General features: G+C 45.7%; 1 protein-coding gene across 1 annotated transcript in view; it reads right to left on the bottom strand.

Moving 5' to 3' along the window:
- Positions 1-23,241, bottom strand: part of ADAMTS9 (ADAM metallopeptidase with thrombospondin type 1 motif 9) — a 275,988-nt gene that overhangs the window by 175,394 nt on the left and 77,353 nt on the right. Inside the window, exons 10-14 of the mRNA XM_088473392.1 lie at positions 19,752-19,893; positions 17,649-17,756; positions 6,909-7,054; positions 1,674-1,855; positions 1,457-1,593 (exon numbers count right to left, since the gene is read on the bottom strand). Coding sequence (XP_088329518.1) covers positions 1,457-1,593; positions 1,674-1,855; positions 6,909-7,054; positions 17,649-17,756; positions 19,752-19,893 — 715 coding nt within the window. The remainder of the gene's footprint in view (positions 1-1,456; positions 1,594-1,673; positions 1,856-6,908; positions 7,055-17,648; positions 17,757-19,751; positions 19,894-23,241) is intronic.

Raw genomic sequence — 23,241 nt, 5'->3', positions numbered from 1 at the left:
ACCGATGTTCGCTATACTGCGCATGCGTAAAGTTCGCAATGCGCGTGCGCACACTAGCCGCTACGATCAGAAATTTCTCTCTCCTTGAACATAGCCAGGTCGGTAGTTTGAGTGACAGATTGAGGCGTTTGTGGGTGGTAACAGGGGAAGGTGCTTGAAAACGGGGGAGTGGAGATCCGGACGCAGGCGTGCCTAATTATGCGAACGGCGTTTTATGGGAGTGCATACGGTTTATGGGAGTGCATAATTAACAAAGTAGCGTCATGGCACATGTGACATGGAAGGTTTTTACACTGACATGATCGTAGAGCTTAAGAGAGGGTATGGTCAACCTTATGCTCTACGACCAGTTCCGATGGTTCCCGATGGTCTCGATTAATCCTTATATGGCCGGAGATGACGTGTAATGCGTACGAGAAGGGGGCATATTTTTTTGTTCCGGACGCTTCCTCCCCTTGGTCGGCCAGCTGCCGATCCGATCTTAGGGACGCAACATGCGAGTGCATCATTTGCATATCCGGCCCCTTTTCCCGTACGACCGTGCGGCCGCAACGACTGACTCTGAATGAAGGCCTGAATACCTACGGTCAGTACTTCTGTGAGCCAAGACCCAGTCACTGCTACAGGAAGCACCAATGATTACCCCCTCCCTCCTGGTTACCTGTTAACTACTGTTCAACCATTTAAGAGTTGTAATTACAACTAAGAACCTACACATGATTTTTTAAACCCACATAAAGGCTCACATCCTTAAAGATTTTTAAGTGTACATATGTTTACAGTGTTATTTAACTTACAGTATTTCATATAAAGTACATTTATTATTATTATTCATTCAGTCGTAAAGCTATAACATTGCTTCCTGGTTTGGGTCCGTCTATCTATCTATCTATCTAATCCATACATGCCTACCCTCCCGGTTTTCGCGGGAGGCTCCCGATTTTTCGGGTAACCCCCGCACCCCCGGAAGGGTAGGCATTTCTCCCGAATGAGGAGAATACCCGCGGTGATCGCGGGTCTCCGTGAAGGGGGCGGGGCTTAAGATGTGATTCTGCGTGAATCACAGCATTTGACCCCGCCCCCTATGTAAATTAGACCCAATCGCGGCAGTTTTGCCACGAGGGGGCGGGGCTTAATGACGCAAATTGTTAGGCCCCGCCCCCAACGGCACCCTGCTGCTTCTCTTACCCGGGCTTCTCCCGGGAAGAGATTTATAAAGGTAGGTAAGTATGATCTAATCTATCTATTACATATGCACAAAAACACTAATATAAAATAGCTTTAAGTGGGATGAATATATTGTGGGCAATGGAGGAGGTGCCCCTTCAGTGCTGGCGCCCGGTGGCAGGCGCCTCCATTGTCTCCCATAGTTCTGCCCCTGCTACATTTTAATTAGCCTTTACATTTGTGCAGCGAACGTGAGAAACCGTAATGCACAAATCAAGTGCGTATTTACCCGACACAATCCTTGCACGCAGATGTCATTTGTGTCCGGCCCGCATGAAGTCCCATCGACAACTCTATCCTTGAGCTGGTAATAGGCCGTGCTCCCTGCCACACGGCAGAACAATTTGCAGCGGTCCTTCATTAGAACTGTGGACGGATACAAAAGGTTTGTCAATAACATTTCATTTCAGCAGAACAAGTGGAAGAGACCTTTCAGCTGCACTTACTGCCACTGTACTTAGGCACCCAGCGCACGTTAGGAGGTAGACCATTGATATTGAAATGTTTTCCATCAAAGTCAGCGCACTGCTCCTCTCTGAAGTCTTTCTTCTGTTTAGAGCAGGGCTCAGTGTTGCAGGATTTAAACTTCATCCTGCGCCCCACACAGTACTTTCCACCATTTTTTGGCCTTGAACAAAAGAAAGCAGAATGTTTCAGATAATCCTGCGGCCGAACGAAGCATTATGTTGCTATGCAAGATGACTTGAAATTGAGAATCTAGTAAAGGAGAACATGGTCATTTATTTAAGGAATAAATTATTTTTAGTTTCAATATTTTTCTGAAATAATTATACTAAATTATCATTTGCAACCAAAAGCCGTTTTAATATTTATTGATAATACCTAATTAAAAGAGATTTATCAAAGCTTGGAGAGAGATACAATTTTAAGAGATAAAGTACTAACCAATCAGCTTCTAACTTATATTTTACAGGCATTGGGCTGGATACATCAAGCATCGCAATTTGGAGGCTATCCCACCACTATTCGCAAGCATACCGACGTTTAGTAATGCTGTATGCATGAAGCAGGGATATTTATAACTTATAAACATCTTCTTTGTTTTTTGTAATAATTTTTATAGTTAACACTCACCAGCTTTGTGGAGCTCCCTGGGACTGCAGGGAGACGAGAGATGAGGCAGTAATAGCTCAGCCTCGCATCTGTATAGTCAGACACTGCTTGCAGAGCTGGGGGCCGGGCCACACCACAGGCAGGATGCTGCACAGAAAGAGAGCTAATAGAGGCATGCTTCTGAGCAGGGCTGTAACTAGGGTAGTGCGATCCAGTGCCATGGCATAGGGCACCGCAGTGCAGGGGGCGCTGTTTGGGCCTGTCAATGTTCCTGTTTATCACTTGTAGCTTCCTCTTATTTTATCCCCATAATCTCCTGGCCTCCCCTATCTCTTCCCTGGCCCTTCCCCATGAAGCCATGGCCCTTTTTCAGGTACACGATCTTATGTCACTATTTAAAAAATGGGAAGGGGGGGGGGATGCCAATTCTCTCTCTGGCACAGGGCACCAAAAAATCTAGTTACAGCTCTGCTTCTGAGTATTGGGAGCGTGTATTGAGCACTGATGGACACCTTGGATGTGTCATATGATCAGGAAGTGCACTGCATTGTTTAGAGATCGGAGCTCAGTCAGCAGAAGCAAGAGCAGATACAGTGATGCAGGTAGGAGAATCAATGGACACTGAAGCTTAGTGTAGTGAGGGGAGAGTACAGTGAGTAGGGGGTGAGACAGGCTCCCAGCACTCAGACCCATCTCCATGGGTGCTTCCCCAGCCATTGACCTCACTGGCATGAAGATTTAAGCAAAGGACAGCTCTCCTGATAGGAGCTGTCCTTTGCAGTGTGGAGACTTCCAGGTTTATGACCTCGAAGTTAGCTGATTGGTTAGTAGTTTTTACTCTCACAATTTTATCTCTCTCTCAAAGGGGTATATTTACTAAAGTGCGGCTTTATTCTAGCTATTATGATCTAGAAGGTGCTAGATGAATGATATGTAGTATCTGACTGGCTGCTATTGCCAACACCTCCATTTCTACAAACCTGCACTTTAGTAAATACAGAGGCGTCACAGGGTCTGGTGACACCCGACGCGCACTCTGTATCACCCTCGTGTGGCTCCTTAACGCACGTCCAAAAAGGTGGCATGGCCTAACAAAAGGGGCATGACCTCATGGGAAATCCCTCCAGGGGCAAGTCTAGCATCCCCGGTGATGCTGGGCTGACCCCGGAGACTAGTGCCTGCACTGTCGGCTTCCCTTCTGTGACAGGAGCCGAGTGCTGCAGGAGAATGTCAAACTGCAGCACCCGGCTCCTGTCACTGAGGTGGAGTCGGCATTTTGGTGTCACCCCCTCCGAAGGGGCACTACCGGCGCGGCCCGCACCCCCATAGCGACACCACTGAGTAAATATATCCCCAAGCTTTGATAAATACCCCATAAGTTGTAAGCAAATAATCTTTTCCCAAACAGTTCTCTCTGCACGAGTTGTATACATATGGAAATATCGGAGTCTGATAAAGGGCGTATATGTAAGTATATGTGCAGAGAAGAAATGTATGATCAATCTGTCAACAGATGTCATTATATCATTGTTTTCAATAACTCTACAATCAACATTTTCAAACTTGAATGATTACATTTTTAAACAATGTTCTCAATTGAGGTACAGGTTGAGTCTCCCATATCCAAATATTCCGAAATACGGAATATTCCGAAATATGGAATAATTTTGGCATGACTGAGATAATGAAACCTTTGATTTTTGATGGTTCAATGTGCACAAACTTTGTCTAAGGCACAAATTATTAAAAATATTGTATAAAATTACCTTCAGGCTGTGTGTATATGGTGTATATGAAACATAACTGAATTTTATGTATGTACACAAACTTTGTTTGAGCCACAAAATTATTTAAAATATTGTATAAAATTACCTGCAGGCTGTGTGTATAAGGTGTATATAATACATAAATGCATTCTGTGTGTATATTTGGGTCCCAAACCCAAGATATTTCATTATGATATGCAAATATTCCAAAATACGGAATATTCCGATATCCAAAATACCCCTGGTCCCAAGCAGTTTGGATATCGGAGACTCAACCTGTATTTTGTTTAAATCATTTCTGTGCCACACACAGTGACAATTACAAGATTTTGCTGTATGGAATCGCATTACTTGAAGAAATGGTTTTGTATGTGGGGATCTTTAAATTATATATAAGTACTGAAAGATAGTGGTCATAAACACATTCTGTAATTGTTCCTGAGTCCTGACAGAACTAAGGATAATTGACATATTTGCCTGGGATGTAGTTAGCAGATCGGCGGACGGGATACCGCCGGTCTGAATCCCGACGCTGGAAGAACAGCACGGGACTTAAGATAGAAGTCGAAATACTGACATGGCGACGCCTATCTTAATCCCGACGCCGGAACACAGATGCCAGCCCAAATCCGGTAAGTCCGGGGCATTTTAGCTATTAGCCGCGGGGGGGAAGGTTAGGTTTAGGTTGCATAGACGGGTTAGCATTAGGTTTTTTTTTGGGGGGGGGGGTAGGGATAGGCACCACTGGGGGGGGGGGGACTTAGGTTTAGGCAATAATGGGGAGAGTTGGGGTACGGGGTGGGCGGAGGGTTAGGCTACAAGAATGGAGGGTTAGGGGGAGAAGGGGTTAGGGTAAGTATACTTACCTGACCCCTGTCAAGATACCAACCATCGGGATGCCGCGGTCGGTATTTTGACAGGAGGCATCCCGACAGCCGGCATTACATACCCATTCCATTTGCCTTGATAAATAGCTACAAATTACGTTATTTTAAAGGCTGTTTTACCTTCAGTAGCTGCACAATACACATTACCGGTGTGCATAGGAGAACAAAAATCCCTCACAATCCTAAATTGTTTCCATACATATCTGTGAGCAAAACTAAAAACGCCAATTTGAATTACTAGCTGGTTTTACCTTTGGACAACTGTTCTTTTTTTTTTCCTACTAAAATAGGTATAATTGGATGTGTAATAATCTCATTTTACACATCTAAAAATGGCCTGCAGCCAGCCGAGAATCCAGAAATGCTTTAGAAAATGCACACCTTGCATCCCTTGAAGTTCTCTAGAATATTTTATACCGGTGGTTCTCAATTCCAGCCAAGTATCTCTAACAGGTCATGTTTTCAGGATGTCTTTAGCCAAGCATCGGTGACTTAATCTATATTGCTGGGTCAGTAGTTTTTCCACCTGTTTCCACAGACAGAAATCTTGAAAACATGACCGGTTGGTAGTACTTGAGGATTGGAGTTGAGAGCCCCTGTTTTATGCCATACTTGTTTACTTTGCATGGCTCAATTCAGGGAGCTCCCAGTGTTAAGGTCTAGGCATCAAGGCCCTCATTCAAAGGCGCTCGCAAGAAGCGAGCGCTCGTTCTGAATGAGGGCGGCCGCTTCATTTTTGAAGTGCGGCCTCCTGGTCTTTAGGTAAGCTGTGGGTTACCACCCACAGCTTAACGACCGACCAGGTTGATGGTCGCGATGGTGAACACCATCGCGACCATAGGGGCTTGCGACGAGACCCTAAGGTTGGGTCTCGGTAGCCCCAAGCCCCAGGGAGCCTCCTGCTCTGAAAGAGCAGGAAACTCCCCACTGACATCACTGATGATGTCAGTGCGGCCGCCCACAAAACGGTAGGCGTTCCTTAAGGAACGCCTCCGTTTTGGAAACCACCACCCCGGCCTGCCTACAAAAGGGGGCGAGCTGTCGATCAACATCAACAGCTGCCCCTTTTGTAGAGAGCTGCGGAGCGAGAGAGTTTCTCTCTCGCTCCGGGCTTGCGCACGCGCAGTGCGCCCGCTGCGCGAGCACAGGGCTAACTATCAACCCGGTTGCGACCGGGTCTGAATGAGACCCCAAGTGTGGGTGTGTGGTGCCATGAATTAGGGATGGACATTGATGGTCGATGTTTGCTGACCATCAATGATTTTCTTGTGATGGTAGTGTTTTTACCATTCAATGGCGGCATACCGATATTTTCCACCTGGGGATAGTATTTATTTGATGGTGTTGTGATGAGTAACCTTTTTATTTTCTTTAAAACTGCGCTGTCTCTGACTGCGTCTCTCAGCATCAGGCATCTTGTCCCAGAAGCCGCTCCAAGCCCCACCCCCTATCCCACCCTGTCTCGCCCCCCAGTCCCACCTCATATCGCCCGCTGCCAGGTGTGCTTTATGGCTGTTGCGCATACGCAAGCATGGTCTTTTGCTCATGCGCATATCAAATTAATATTTTTTTCATTAAATACCTTTGATGTGATTACTTACCATCGCATCGAAAGTTTGGTTGTTTGAAGCACAACCATCATTTGATGGTGGGCTTCCAATGTCCATCCCTACCATGAATAGCACAGTAGTCAGCCATTATAATGGGCCCGCTTATTTGAGGCGTATTTATGTTGCGCTGAAAACCATAATAATGTATTTTGAAATGTGCAGAACCGAAGGCAGTGACATTTTGTTTTATTTGGGTTGTCGGTTGGGAGGGGAAGAAATTAAGAGCACTGGGATAGGTTTGCAGCGTACATATGAAAGACAGAAGTAGTTACTAAACACAGTGGACAAAACAGACTTACATATAGGACATTGTGCATCTCCTGTATAATAAAATATGCTCTTACTCTGGTCTGTTGCACTCTCGAATGGAGGTTTTAATCCCCCCACTACAAGATCTGGAACAAGCCCCAAACGGGCTCCAGGATCCCCAGGAACCATCGATGACTGATCCATCTCGTTCCCTCGGAATACACAGCCCATACCTACAGTACTGTTGTGAGGAGAAACACAGAGATAATACAGCTGTAATACACAATGTTTTCTTCAAAGCCTATGAAAGGGAAGAATTCAAGTGTGAAGAGAAAATGTTTTATTTATTAACAGGTTCCACATTAACCCACTTTCTACGCATGAAGGTTATTTATTTATACCAAAGTCTGACATGAACTGCACATGAACCTCCAGCTTCAATTCACTGACGAGAACCCTACAAAGCAGGTTAAAGTTATATCTGCTGTATATCATTATTATGTAATCATCTCTCAGTGATTTATTATGCATCAAAACTGCAAAACATGAGAATACTGGAATAAACTTCTGTGAGTTATAACATTATGATAAGAACATAGTGATGTTAAGTGATGCAATTAGGAAAAATACTGTCACCACGCAAACATTATAGGGAGCAGCATACACCGCTGCAAACAAATAAGATAGTGGGCCTGATTCAGAGCCGGACGCTATTTGCGGACGGTCGTTCTGAAAAAGGGGCCGGATATTTAAATTAAGCGCTGGCTCTTTGCGGTCTGTTGACGCCACTATGTCTGAACGAGCGAACGAAACATGCGCTCGCTATTTTGTAAAGACGCCCCCTGGCCGCTCGCATCATACGTCATCTCCGCTATTTATTTGATTAATCGAGTACATCGAAAGGCGTATGAACTGCTCGCTATTCTTGTGGTTGCATTTTCCTACCGCAATCATGCGAGCAGTTCAGGCTAAAAGACAACAAAGTGACGTGGTCGATGACGCTGCTTTGTTAATTATGCACACCCTTAAAACGCCCGTTTTGACCGTTTGGCACGCCTGCGTTCGGATCTCCACTCCCCGTTTTCAAGCACCTTCCCCTGTTACCACCCACAAACAAATCCTGTCACTCAAATTAGCAGGCATTCGCTATTTTGCGAGCACACGATTTCCGCCCGCACTGACTAGTTGGCGCATGCGCATTACAACCCATACGAATGCGCAGATGTGCGAACATCGCTCGTAACGAACGAGCGGCCGCTTACGAGCGGCTCTGAATCAGGCCCAGTGTACAGAATGACAGTGCTCGGCACTTACAATCCAAATGCGATGATGGTATATGTACAAACTCCTGTAAATAATGTATATAGGGGGAGATTTAATAAAGATTGGAGAGAGATAAAGTACCAACCAATCAGCTCCTAACTGTCATGTTACAGGCTGTGGTTTGAAAAATGACAGTTAGGAGTTGATTAGTTGGTGCTTTATCTCTCGCAGTTTTATCTCTCGCCAAGCTTTATTAAATCTCCCCCATAATCTGTTCTGGTGGTGTCATTATTTCAAGAAAGGAATTTAACTCCACCTGATATTAGATTTGGTCACAGACTGGGTAAAAATTACTCTAAAGAAAACAAAAGTGCACACATAATAGAGTATGTTGCCCACATACGGAGCTTGAGTTGCGTCCCAGTCAGTAACTGTAGCATATACGTCTGGTTTACACCAGGCACATATCACAGACAATTACATACCACTTACTCCCATGTCGTAAACCATTTATTTAAGTACAACAAGCGCATTCGCTAGAAGGCATCAATGGAACTATGAAAGCCTCTCTGATACAGCGGAAATGGCTCCCTGCCTTGTGTGCACACAAACAATTTGCTTAAGCAAACTACAAAGATGTAATGTATGCCTGAGCGAAGAAGAAAGGACCAATCATTGTCAGGAGAGTGTTCATAGGCAGCCAATCACAAGCTGTCCACTAGATTTGGTGACTGTCATTGTCATCTGCTATTTCTACCTTCCCCTTAGTACCCACAATACTACGGCTTTCCCATACATAAATGCATCTTTTCCCTGTCTACATGTGTTAGCAATTGAGCAAACACAACATTACTGTATTTGGTCTACATTATGCCCAAATTCCACCTGTCCAATCGCAGGCAGACGTAAGTGGCAATATCATGCAAATCTGCATGGGCACCGCGCACACTGTTCTAAACTTACGCAATCTGGCGCACTCCTAACTCTGAATCAGCCACTAAATGTCATTTATAACTTGAAATGTGCGTCGACCCACGCGGTAGGGTCTCGCTGCCGCAAGCCCTGAAGTGATTTTGGCTCTATCAGAGCCAAAATCACTCCCACTGACATCACTAGTGATGTCAGTGGGGCCGGACCCAGACGGTAGGCGTTCCCATGGGAACGCCTCCGTCTGGCAGCCACGCCCCCGGCGCGCCCACCAAAGCGGGCGTGCTGTTACTCACCATCGACAGCACGCCCCCTTTGGTGCGAGACCCCGAGCAACGGAGGGAGCTCCGTCGTGCGCATGCGCATTTGGGTACCATCGACCCGCTTGCGAGCGTCCTGCGCTCGCGAGCGGCTCTGAATGAGACCCAAAGATCATTGATTGCTACAAATAATGTGTTTTTATTGTTTGTTTGTTTATTGACATTACCAGAATATAGCAAGGTAAAAAGTAGCAAGGATTCTTAAAGAAAATAAAACATAGGTACTCCCAGCAAGCTTTGCCAAATATAAGTTCACCACCCACTAGAGACACGACAGATAACTCAGATGTGGTACAAACAAATAGGCTTTGAAGTAAAACTGGAAGTTTCATAGCAGGAGACAAGAGCTGCCAGCGGTGGAAAGGCACATTGCTGCAGTACAGGAGATAAATCTCATACCCCTTACCAGTGAGTACAGTGTGATTGTAAGGCTGCAATACAGCATCGGCAGAAATAGATTCCACACTGGGGCACCTCCATCACTACACAGGTGGATTGTATGTGACAAATGAGCCTCTTGGATTCCATTACTTGTTATATCACTAAGGTCTTTTCAATAATCTCCAGGAAAAAGCTGACAGATCCATCGGTCACAGCTGTATATGGTAGACTGAGCTGGAACAATGGTTCTGCCTGAGTAGTGGTCACAATACATATTGACTTTTTATGACTCAATAGGTAAAGTATCAGGTGAGTTTAAGGTTCAGCTCTAGTAGATCACTAGTGGGTAAGTTTAGTAGTGAAAAATAAAGTGTACCTTACAGACTTATATAGTACAGGCTGAGTAACAGCCTAATTGCAAGGTAAATTAATTCACACACATTATTCATGAACTAAGATAGAATATGGTGTCCTCCCTTTTTGTCTTCCATCCCCAGCAACAATGCATGTTCAAGGTACTGCAGGGGTTGGCCGAAGATTTCTAACACTAATCCCTGGTGATCATTACATACCAATCAGGAGCCTGTGTTATACTAACAGTATTATGTTGATGATGTCACATGACCACAGACAGTGGCGCTATCTGACCCTCTGTTGTCCGCAAATTCACCATAATCATTTACTAAATATGCATTGGAGAGAAGATGGCCTCTGCCTTTAATTATAATCTTGCTTTTTAATTCCCTTAAGGAGCCACGCATTCGGGGGGGATGAATAATTCTCCATAGACCCCGTATACCTTGCAGGGTAAACCACATGATCCAAGAGTCACATTTCCAGTGCCCAATCCAAATATGGACACTCATCCTAGTGACAAAACAAAACTAGGAAATAATAACTTAGCCAAGAACCTCGAGCAGGACCACCGACCTTCCAGAAATAAAACCATGTAGTCTTATTTTATCTGGGGACAACAAACATATACCCACAATACTGTACATATATAATAAACACAATACATAACCACACCAATTAACATTATTATCAAATATAACAAACCCTATTTCTTCATAATCAGTGCTGGAGACGCAGAGGGGATTTGCTACTGTGTGCTGATATGGATGGAGGGGGGGTGAGCACGGTTCCTGTTTTTGTCTTCTCCTGCACCTGCTGCGGGTGGGGGGTTGCTGCTCAGAGGAGGGGGCCTTCCGCACACGGATACAATGGGAATATCCCATTATCACAGAGTTACGCCTCTTGAGTTGCAAGTGGAGATAGGACTGAGTTGCGTAGAGTTCACCATTGTCATACAGAGAATGCTCAGTATAGAAAACACACAAGATAGATCCGCAAAACTGAGCTGCTTTCAAATCTGTACCACCCTTTTAACCTACTTGCTGACATTAACTTTGCCCGGGAGAGGGAGATCCAGGTGGGCAGGTTGGGGACGTGGTACGGCAAATTGCATCATCATGGCTCTGTCCTTGTACTGTGATTTTCAGCAATACCTAGCGGATGGCATCATTTGGCTCCGCCCACATTACCCGGAAAGCACCAGGATGCGGGAGACTTACAACTTTCCCGGAAAATGGGCATCTATTCCTTTAACTGAGCTCTGATCCTAAATGAGGCCCTTAGTTACAAAAAAGGAAACCAAAGTGAAGTGAAAATAAACCTTTGTTATACTAACATTTTTAATCCTATGAGGAACAGTATTATTTTCTTAGGATCTATTAGAGTAGCCAGGTAGGCAGATCCAGGTCCTCTATTTATGAAACTATATACCGCAGTCTTATTAAGTTTCCTGTACTTCAACCTTCCCTAAATCAAGCCTGCTGCACCTGAGGGTCAAGAGCAGAGAATAACGCTGAACAATGCAGGTAACTTAATCCCTTTTAACACAGGACATAAATGGAATTCCAGCAGGAGAATGAAATTCCTTCCTTATCAACAAGTGCTATTTCCCATTTTATACCAATAATTACATTGAGCGCGATTCTCCCGATTGTCCATACGTTGCCGCCTCCTCACCAGAGCCGGAATCAGTTTATGTTTTATTATGTTCTTGTACTGTATAATATATAAAGATCACTATGGTAGCCTGTAAGCATCTCGCTGTACACAACGTCACACCTGCGGTGAGAAGGCACAGAGCAGTGTAAATTGCCTTTAGGTATTATTACCCACTTGCATTTTGGGAAGTCACAAAACGCTCAGGGTATTTTGATTTTCATAGTTGAAAAAAGACACAGGGCCATCAGATTCAAAATCCCCGCATTGGAATCGGGATCGGTTGATTTACTGCCGGCCACATGAGGTGAAGATCCCGACAGTAGCTAAGGTAAGTACAAACTAACCTACCCCCCCCTAACCCTCTCTTTGGGGTGCCTAACCCTAACCTCCCCTCCAAGTGCCTAACCCCCCTCTAAGTACCTAACCCCCCCTCCCCGTTGCCTAAACCTATGTCTCCCAGGGGGGTGCCTAACCACCCCTTCCCCTAGCATAACCCTAACCCTCCCGGGGGGCTGCCTAACCCTAAGTCCGCCCAAGAGCACCTAACCTAACCCTCCCCCCGCCGCGGCTATCTGCGCCCGGCTTACCGTCGATCGGGATGTCGGGCTCCCAGTTTAGGTAAAATGGCAGGCATCGGGATTTCGACGCCTGTCATTAGACCCTTGCCGGGATTAGACAGTCGGGATGCCGACGGTCGGGATATAGACCATCGGCATCCCGACTGCATACCTTGGAATCTACTAGGATCTCTCTATAGTAGAGGAGATCCAACACCTTTTTATTTATTATCATTTTTTTATAATACTGGCAGCATATGGAATTGCTCTGGATGTAGTTTTAATCACGGCTGTCAGAATGACGGCGCTCAGAGTCCCTGCACCAGCATCCCGACCGCCAGGATCCCGACGGTACATAGTGGGGTTTCTGGAGGGGTTATTGTTAGGCACTAAGAGGAGGCTTAGGGTTCGGCATTAGGAGGTGGAGGGTTAGGTTTAGGCAGCGGGGGGGGTGGGAGGGAGGTTAGGTTAAGGTACTGGGGGGGGAGGGTTAGGTTTAGGCAGCGGGGAGGGAGGGTTATGGGAAGGGTGAGGATACTTACCAACAAGTGTCGGTATCCTAACCCTGTCGGGATGCCGGCGTCGGGTTTCTGACATCCGAGATCCCGAGCGCCGGCATCCTGTACCCAACCTAATATTGTGACTTCCAATTAGCACAGCTCCCAAATGTCCCGATATAGATAGGAAAGATGAGAGGCTCATGGAAATGAAAAGGTCTTGAGTGGAAATTAGAGGGGTAAGATTGGCAATCGACCACCAAAGGTCGTCCGTCAAAACTATCAATGGATGTACGTTGCTGGCCGATGGTCTTACAATCGATGGCGTAGGTACAGATGGTTTCCCACCATTAATTGTAGCCGTGGACCAGATGTATTTTTTTTCCTCAAAGCAGCTTGCACTGCAGCGCAGAGCTACTAGACAGTGCCATCCAATAGCAGTGATCCGCGGCTCCGAGTCTAGCAGCTTACAGTTTTGACACTGGCTGAGCTCAGCTGTCAGTCAGCAGTCCAGCCCCACCCTCTGCTCACTCACATACAAGAGCAAAGTGAGAGACGAGTGTGGGATGGATGGTTGGGCCCGCCGCCCCTCCCTTGTTCTAGCTGCAGTACACTGCTGATGTTAACAGCCCCACCCACTCTCTATCTTCACAGACGGGCAGTCTGTCACTGAGCTGAGCAGCTGCCAGAAGTACCGCGCTTGGGCAGAAGAAACTTTACCCGCTGTCTCATTCTCCTCTGCGCATGCACATATGATACCTCCAAACCAGCAGTGTTTTCCCCAGCATGCTAACACCAGTGTACCACAGTGCATGTTCTGAGTGGCCATAATCAGTGGTGTCCCTCCCTTTGGTGTCACCCAGTGCGGGGAGGGACCCTGTGCCGCCACCAAAAAAGGGGGTGTGAGCTCACGGGGAGGGGCGTGGCCTTGCAGAGAGGGGCGTGGCCTTGCGGCCAAACCCTGGTGGTCCCATTATTACTGGGGGGTGCTGGAGGTGTGGACTGCCTTGAGTGCAGTGCCGGCTCCACCACAGTGTCAAGAGCTGAGTGCTGCAATACTACAGTGCAGCACCCGGCTCCTGACACTGAGGGGAAGTTTGCACCTTGGTGTCACCCACCACCGGGTGACACCCGGTTGCGGCCCGCACCCCCCTTGTGACGCCACTGGCCATAGTTACAGGGAAAGCACAATCACTTCTGCATCTCAGTATACAGTGATTCCCTGCACCCCCTTTATAGTTATGTGCACTGACGAGAGCCTGTACAGGGAAAACGAAGGAACAATAACTCAAGGACACACAGAGGGACATTGAACCTCATTCAGAGTCGGTCGTAAGCGGCCGCTCGGTCGTACGCCTAACGATCGAGAATCAGAAAAAAAAACAATCGCACGGCCGGGCGATCGCAACCAAAGTGACACCCATACATGAACAAAGCACCTCCTCTAGCTAACGAGTGATAGCAGTTAGTGTTCGAGTCGATCGTTGTCAGTCGCTGTATGTTAATTTTCTTCCGATGGTTGCGGCCGCTTGTGTTGTGTGCAAATTACTCCAAAAATTAACAAATAAACGCATAGAATAAGCCATCCCCATGAAATTTATTTATTCTTATTATTCGCAAATGCAAACGCAACTGAATCAATTACAAGCCAATTAGCAGTGTTATTAGCAACAACAAACGATTATTAGCTGCTTGCACTGTGTGGCACAAAATAGAAACATTAGACATAACATCAGTCACATTCGATAGTATCGATTGTACTCTGGGGCTTGAGAGAGCACATACCCAACCTCAAGCTGTAAGATCTAACCTGCTCGCAGAGTGACGTTTTACTACTTCCGGCCTTCTATGTCAGTCGCAGCAGGAAATTTATGTACGCCCCTGAAACGTCCTGAAAACGGTGAGGAACGCCTGCGTTTTCAGACCACCACCCCCGTCAACACCCACAAACGGCCTTTAAAGTCAATCAACTCTAGGAAGCCCCTTCATGCTCGTAAGCAGTACGATCTACAGCATTTTGGATCGCAAGGTCTCGTACGCACATGCGCACAACTAACCGTACGCATGTGTGGTTTGGAAACATCGGATGCGTACGACCGAGCGGCCGCTTACGACCGACTCTGAATGAGGTCCATTGTGCTCCTTATTGGTTATTTGCAGTTAGACCTTACACCAGAACAGTTGGTTATAATTATATTCTAAAATTGTAGTGTTATGCACTGATCATTCTTGCTGTTGTGATGCACTAATTGTGATTGCTAGCCAACCATATAGTAGCTATTGTCAGTTTATATTGGTTACTGAGAAAGGAGTATTCTACATTCACTTAAGTCACTGTATTTGTACTATATTAATGTGTACCTTTGCATGTTCTAACCTAGACCCAATACCATACTAGTGTCACATAGTGCTCCTGCACAATAAAACAAATGTCAATTTTAAAGCGCGTCATTACTGTGCTGGGTCCAGGGGGTCTCCTGTCTCTCTGCCGTGGTAGGAGGAGCCTGAAAGAGGAATGGCCCTGATCCACCCGGCAATCCACCCTCAAGTAGTTTCCAGAAGAACAGCAAGTACGATCCACTCACTAAAATCCCACCATTGGGGGCTGTTACACGCACGCCTTACATGACAGGAACAATCATAGTTTCATACCATCCATGGTTCCTTCTGTTTTTCCCATCGATGGCAACCATTGATCTAGAACACTTCGATGGTCATCCCTAGTAAAGAACAGCCATTGGAAGCACTAGGCACGCCTCCCAGGGTGTGACCAGTGGCCACTGGCCACACCCCCTTTGTGATAGGAAAGTTGGGAGATAGGAACTCAAGCTGCTTTGTTGGATCTCTATTGCTAATGTGAGAGTTGAGCAGCGTAGATTTTAGATCAGCAGAGATCCTGCATATATCTAAGTGCTGGGGATGGTGCTAAATTACGCTAATGGTGGGGCTTACAACTGGTATTGAGGCCCTCAAATGTGAAATTACTGTGTATAAAAGAATCTATTTACTAAACTTTTCATAAATGTTCACCAAATGACAACGCGTCCCAGGCTGACCACAAGAAAGACGCACATGCGCCTATCGGGGGGCACTCCGGTGTAAATTGTGAACTGATAATGATGCTCGGCAGCTGCTTCTGATTGGCTGGGCACATCCAAAATCCCTCCCACTGATACAGTTATTATTATTATGAGTATGGCTACTGCAAACTATTCACGTTATTACACTGCTATGAGCAATAAGTCCGCAGCACGAAAGCAGATCCCAATTGACCTTGATAACAACGGATTTTTGTATATATATTAACATAATTAGAACTTTAATTTGGATTTGCGTCTAGTTTTAATTGGCTTTTAAATCCCCAGGCACAAATATACAATATTACTACTATCACTGTGAAGTGATTATATCTCACGGCATAAACCAGGTCCATACACTAAATTTTACGCAAATTCCATCCAACTCTACACGAACTTCTAAACGTTGCACAAAGTGGAATACATTTTTCTAACATATACAACATACCTTATTTTCTCTCTCCCTCTCTTTTTGTTCTGCAACTGTAAAAATACTCAACCAGTTGCAGAGAAGAGACTCCCTTGCACAATATGCTGCGCGTATTTCATTTCATTCAATACTTTAGATCCTTAAATTTATTATTGAGAAGAAAATGATACTTTTGTATGGAGCCTCTTTCATTTACAAGTCATTAGAGATATATCAAACCTTCGAAAAAAGGTCAAGTGGCGCTTTTGGCAATAGCAACCGATTAGATTCTAGCTATCATTTTATAGAAGGTATTAGATAAATGGTAGATATAATCTGATTGGTTGCTATGGCAAAAGCTGGCCACACACATAGCGATATTTTACCCGATCTGGCCGATTCCGACACATTGGAATGACAGATCATATAAAATATGGCCAAATTCTGAGTCCCCACTCACGATCACGATGCGATGCGCGTCCCCGCTGGTCGCACATCGCATCGTCAGATCTGCCGTGCAGTAGGGCAGATCTGACAATCTAGGAAAGCGATGCACTGTGATAGTCTGGATGCAGGAGAGATTGTATGAAGATTGGACACCAAATCGTGTGCAGATTGTGTGCAGATCGTGTGGAGATCGTGTGCAGAGCTGCCGGGGAGAGTTTCAAGGGAAATCGTACACATCGGCTCATCGTGTGCAGATCGCTATGTGTGTGGGCAGCTTAACAACTCCACTTGACCTCTTGGAAGGTTTGATCCATCTCCCCTTCTTTTATTGAGAAGTGTCTCTTGCAGTGCTGATGTATTTAGAGGGTGTCGCTGTTGCCACTAAAGACCAGAAGTGTACTCTATAAGCTTGGCTAATGAAACCATTACTCTAGCTCCAGGTAGGACGGAAAATATAGAGTAGAATAAGAATGAAGTATATCTGATAATGGGCTTCCCATAAGAAGCAGGAAGGAGGGGCACAATATGTGAAGCTGGAGATTATATTACCCTTGCCCATTACGGACCAGCTTCAGAAGATAACAGGGGTTTTCTGGCACCGTCCTTCCATCATTGTCTCCATTTTCTAATGTTATCTTTTTAATTGTGGTTGGAGCAATTTTAAAGCATGGTTTCCTATAATGGGAACAGCAGGGACGTCTCACCACAATGCCTGTCTGAGATGGTTCCCTGGGCCTGTGATTCGGAAGCACTGGAGTGTAACTGTGGGAAAAATGGAGCGGGACGTGGGAATCCTCAGCCTCTTTGTGCTACACTTATACTGCTTCCTGTGTGACATCACCGCCTCCAAGATGGCTCTTTCACAGACCAAAGTATGCAAGAAGAATGCACAGAACCCAGCTCCCACTTCAACTTGATGCCATTTTAAAGCCTAAAGTTCTCACCTTTCCGCGCTCGCATTCCGTCCCGTCTGCCCACGGGGTGTGCTGCGTACGACAGCCTTTGTGGGGCCCCTCCATGTTAATGCACCACAATCGCCGACACTGCATCTGCTTTATGGGTGCAAAGGAACGCACAGTTAATTCCCAGGCAGTTTAATGTGTAACAAGTAAATGTATCTATTCAAGTAAAATTGCCTACGCTGCACTTTAATAAGGAAAAGTTTCTCAAAGCTCGGCTTCATTTATTCAACTAAAGGGACCCACTTTGTCTAGTTTTAATGACCCTCTTTCTGCACTGAAACAGCCTATTTAAATATGGAACAAAGTTTACATTCACACGGGGAGGGAAATGCTGTAAACCCAGGAAATTCACATTAGCAGGGACTAGTACATAACTAACACATGAAAGTGTCTCAACAGAATTAGAAATGGGCTAATCTACAGGCTTTGTAAACATACGACATACAGGAAAAGATCACATCAAATTGATATCCTAAGAATTGAACTTGTTCTTAAACTGAACATTCTTTTATATCAAAGGGGGGTATTTATCAAAGCTGGGAGAGAGATAAACTTGTGAGCGATAAAGTACTAACCAATCAGCTTCCAATTTACATTTTGCAGGCTGTGTTTATAAAATGATAGTTAGGAGCTGATTGGTTGGTCATTTTATTTTTTTACAATTTTATCTCTCTCCCTGCTTTGATAAATACCCCCCAAAGTGCGTATCTCTATCAATGCTTTCCGTTATGTATGAAAGATGAAATTAGTAATGCTTAACTAAGTTTATCCCGTATACTATCTGGTTCATCCCTTTGCTGAAATATCACATGTTTATAGAGCTCTATAGGGGACATTGTTTTTCCTATTTGGACCCCACTGAACACTGTGTTTGACATTTACGTCACAGGTGTACTGTACTGTATGCAGTCCCATGGCATAGCTGAAATAAACGTACCACAAAAGTTATTAGGATAAAGCCACTCAGCTCAATTAGAGCAGCTTATTACGAGGCACCCATTTTTTGGGTCATGTTAATACTTATTGGGGATGTAGTTACTATCCAGGTGACCACCGACATCCCGAGGGTAAGTATTATGGCTAAGGGGAGGGTTAGGTATAGGGTCTAGAAAGTTGGGAGAGGGTTAGGGTTAGGCTGCGTGGGGAGGGGGGAGGGTTAGGGTTAGGCTGCGGGGGGAGGGTTACAGTTAGGCTGCGGAGAGGGAGGTTTAGGGTTAGGCTGCAGGGGTGGGGGGTTAGGCTGTGAGAGGGAAGGGTTAAGTTTAGACTGCGGGAAAGGTGAGTTAGGGGGAGGGTTAGGGTAAGGACAGTTACCTATTTGGGTCGGGATTCTGATTGTCGGGATGCCACTGTCGGGATTCCGAACCCAACCCACCTACTGATGACAACGCTGATGCATGAGGCACTGCTTGTCTGGTACGTCAATGATATCACTAGTTACCAGCACATTGCTAGGAACTAGTGACATCACTGATGAGGGGACTGTGGAGCCGCTCTGCGCTGTGTGCACAGTGCTTGCAGAACACAGAGCCAGAAGGATTCAAGAGGGGCTGCCACAGTAGTTGAGTACTTAGGGGCACTAGGGGGCACTGTGATGCATATTGGGTGGGCCACAGTGGGCATACAGGGGAGCACCATGGGACATATTGGAGGCACTGTGTGGCATATTAGAGGAGGAGCACTGGGGCATAATGGGGGGGTTTCCAAATGAAGGATCTGTCCAGGGTGCCAAATATGTTAGGTATGCCACTGGTAGCACTCCTTCTGCATCAGCGTCATAATCTCCAGTACTGATATGCAGCGCACTACAGTTCTGTTACTGAACACAGTGTTGATGAATTTACAAAACGTATTTATATAAAAATTGTTACCAGTAAATTATTACATGTAGTTATGTCTCTTAGTTATTAGATCTGCTTACGACATTTTATATCCGTTTATAGAACATTAACGTAAGTAAAGCCAAGATTGTCTTTTATACAAAATGTCAGCTGTCCCCTGCTTTAGAAAAAATACTAGGTGTAGAATACAGAACAAGTATACATTATTTCTACCCTGGGAAATTCGGAATATATAAGTACTAACCATGTACGGGCACATCTGCGATCCAGGACCAAATATCAGCTCACACTGCTTATTGACATTGTACATCACACCAGGGAGTTGCTGGGACAAGGAATATGTTCTTGATACAGGTTCATCAAGCAAACATTCACCATATCCTGTACTGGAAGGGAACCGACACATAATCAACACTGGATAAACCTTCATTGCTTTGCATTATGTTTGTCTAGACAGGTAATCCCTAATGTGTTTACAATATAGACTCTCCTTTTAATATACTAATGTTTTGTGCACTGTGTGTCACTAGGAGTGTCTCTTTCTTTCAACCCAGGTCCACAGATCAGGCGACACACACATGACAATAGATGGGTGAAGGTTAGAAGGGCTACCGGTGCGGTCCCTGCTTATCACCATACCTCCCAACCATTCCCAATTTTGATGGGTCAGTCTCTCTTTTCGGGCACTGTCCTAACATCTGACCCACAGGCTGCAGTGTCCTGTGGTGGGAGAAGGGTTAAGAGGGAGCTCTCTCACCGCTGCTACATTTAAACAGTGACGGAAGAGGCTGTGGGCAGCATGGGGAGGACTGGGCACGTCGCCAGTGTGACGAGGAACGGGGATAGGACGCGCGGCCACATCCCGAAAGTGACATGTGACGGGATGTGGCATGTAGCCAACCTCTCTTTTAGTGCTCGCACTGTGCACTGTCAGTCATGAGTACCCCCATCCAAATGCTGGGAGATATGTACCACAGACCCGGGGGTATATTTACTAAATGTTGATTTTGGCTTTTTGATATATTTAAAGGTGAATTTAAGTTAATTTTTGTAAATCAGGGATTTACAAATGGCAAAATCGACTATAAAACAGAATCTCATCCAAAATTGACTATGGACCAAACATCGGTACTTTAACATATCCCACTAAAGGATCCCCTTCTTTACTAACAGTCAGATTGGAAATCGACTAAAAATCGCCTTCAAATCTGACTTTAAATGCACCCAAACAATACACCTACTTGAGAAAGGCGAGTTTGGGAGAATCATGAACAGATCGTTATGATCTGTACAAGCTTCTTATACTTAAAAAATTCTAAAGAGTTAAAAATGTAAAAAAACAAAACGGTGTGGCAGTCCCCATCTAAATCCATAACCAGCCCTGGACCTTTTAGCCTGTTCTGGTCAAGGACAATCGTGGGAAAAACCGGTGTAGGGTTCCCCCTATTTTCCATTAACCAGCACCAAGCTGAACCAGCCAGGGTGGTAGCAGTGGCGTAAGTTCATCCCAGGCACCCGGAGGCAAGTTATAATTTGGTGCCCCCCCCTACAAAAAAAAAGGGAAAATAAATATGGTGCATATCTATCTATCTATCTATCTATCTATCTATCTATCTATCTATCTATCTATCTATCTATCTATCTATCTATATATCTCATATCTATCTAATTATCTCCTATCTATCTCATATCTATCTATCTATCTATCTATCTATCTATCTCATATCTATCTAACTATCTCCTGTCTATCTATCTATCTATCTATCTATCTATCTATCTATCTATCTATCTATCTATCTATCTATCTATCTCATAGTATATGGTTATGGCAGCTTCTCAGGTGCTGGGAAGAGGTGCCATGTATTGGGCGGCCATGACGGTACACTCCGGGTACATATATACAGTCCTAAGTGGGATGAATATATTGTGGCCAATGGAGGAGGTGCCCCTTCAGTGCTGGCGCCCGGCGGCAGGTGCCTCCATTGTCTCCCATAGTTCTGCCCCTGGGTGGTAGTGCCACAGCAGGAGGACATAGTGTGGAATCCTCCTGCCAAAGCATTAAACCAGACCCAAACTGGTCAGCCCAGGGCTGGCAATCTTTGGAAAGTAGGGACCCCCCCCCAAAAAAAAAATAACAATAACAAATGAGTATTAACCGGCTCATCCCTGCATCCCTTGTGGTGGCGGATGCAGGGGTAATGGGTTAAATGAAGAAGTAATATTGTTTTTCACAGTGGAACTAGATGTACAAGCAAGCATGCTCTTAGGCAGTTGTAGAACTACAAGTGCAAGCAGGCCGGTGGTACCTGAACCCCCATTGTGAAAAAAAATATTAAACAATCCACAGTACACACACACTGAATATTGTCAATCTTAATTACACATTCAGTCACTCACACTATATACTTACCTACTCCCTGAACAGTATGTATATATTGTTAGAAACTACTTGTGTGTGGACGGGATGTATGAGGCATCGCATTCAGGATACAATGCATCCCGTCACCCTTCGCATGCACGCCGGTATACATGACACCCGCGCACGCAGGGGGGGTTTCTGAGTACCCAGAAACCCCCCCTGATGATCCAAAATTCTTTTTTTCAGAGATGGAGACAGCGCTCCGTCTCCGACCTCTGTGGCTCCCTGCACTGTGAACACTGGCCTCTGAAGAGACCGGAGGCTAAGGAAGCCTCCGATCACTTCAGAGGCCAGCGTTCCCAGTGATGCACTGCGCGGGTGACGTCATGACGTCACCCGCGCGATGTGAAGAGCCTGATCCAGCCAAAGCAGCGGCGAAGCGGGAGACAGCGTGGTGGTGAGGTAAGTACTGGGTGGAGGGGGGGGGGGCATGTATAATGGGCACTAGTTAAGGGGCCATGCATAAGGGACACTACTTAAGGGGGCCACTTTAGGGGGCCATGCATAAGGGACACTACTTAAGGGGGCCACTTTAGGGGGCCATGCATAAGGGACACTACTTAAGGGGGCCACTTTAGGGGGCCATGCATAAGGGACACTACTTAAGGGGGCCACTTTAGGGGGCCATGCATATGGGACAAAACTACTGGGGGCACTGCATAAGAGTAACAATACAGACAGCTACACATAACTAAAAATGGGAGTGTATCTCATATATATATATATATATATATATATATATTAAAACATAACTAAAAATGGGGGTGTATCTCTCATATATATATATATATATATATACAAATAGCGTTCCCGCTAGGCTGCTTTAGCAGGGCGCGGCGCCCTGCCCTCCTTCTGGAGGGCAAAAAGCACCCTGCCCTCCAGGAGGAGGGCAAAAAGCGCCCTGCCCCAACAGCCTGCGGGAGCTGTTCTCACCCGCGGGACGCAGTGTCCTGCAGGTGGAGAAACATGCGGTGTCCCGGTCACCGCTGGAGAATATACGGGCGCATGCGCCCGGCATCTATTCTCCCTTTCTGCAGCGCTTGGGGGCTGCCCGGCATGTTCGTAAGCACCGGGCACGCCCACAAGTATGACGAAAAGGGGATGCGTCTTATAGACACGCCCCCTTTTCATAACCACGCCCCCTTTTCGGACGCGCGCGCGCACAAGATTGCCCTCTCTAGCTCCGTCACCCTGCCTGCCGCCGGAGCTAGAGGGAACACTATACAAAGTGTGTATATATACATATATATATATATATATGTGTGTGTGTCTGTATATATAGAGAGAGATTTGGAAACCCCCCCTAAACATCCTG

The sequence above is a fragment of the Taudactylus pleione genome, unplaced genomic scaffold (genome assembly GCF_031769625.1).
Source record: "Taudactylus pleione unplaced genomic scaffold, aTauple2 ptg000135l, whole genome shotgun sequence".
Lineage (NCBI taxonomy): Eukaryota > Metazoa > Chordata > Amphibia > Anura > Myobatrachidae > Taudactylus > Taudactylus pleione.
Note: the sequence above shows the minus strand (reverse complement) of the source record. Positions and strands in the feature narration are given on the sequence as shown.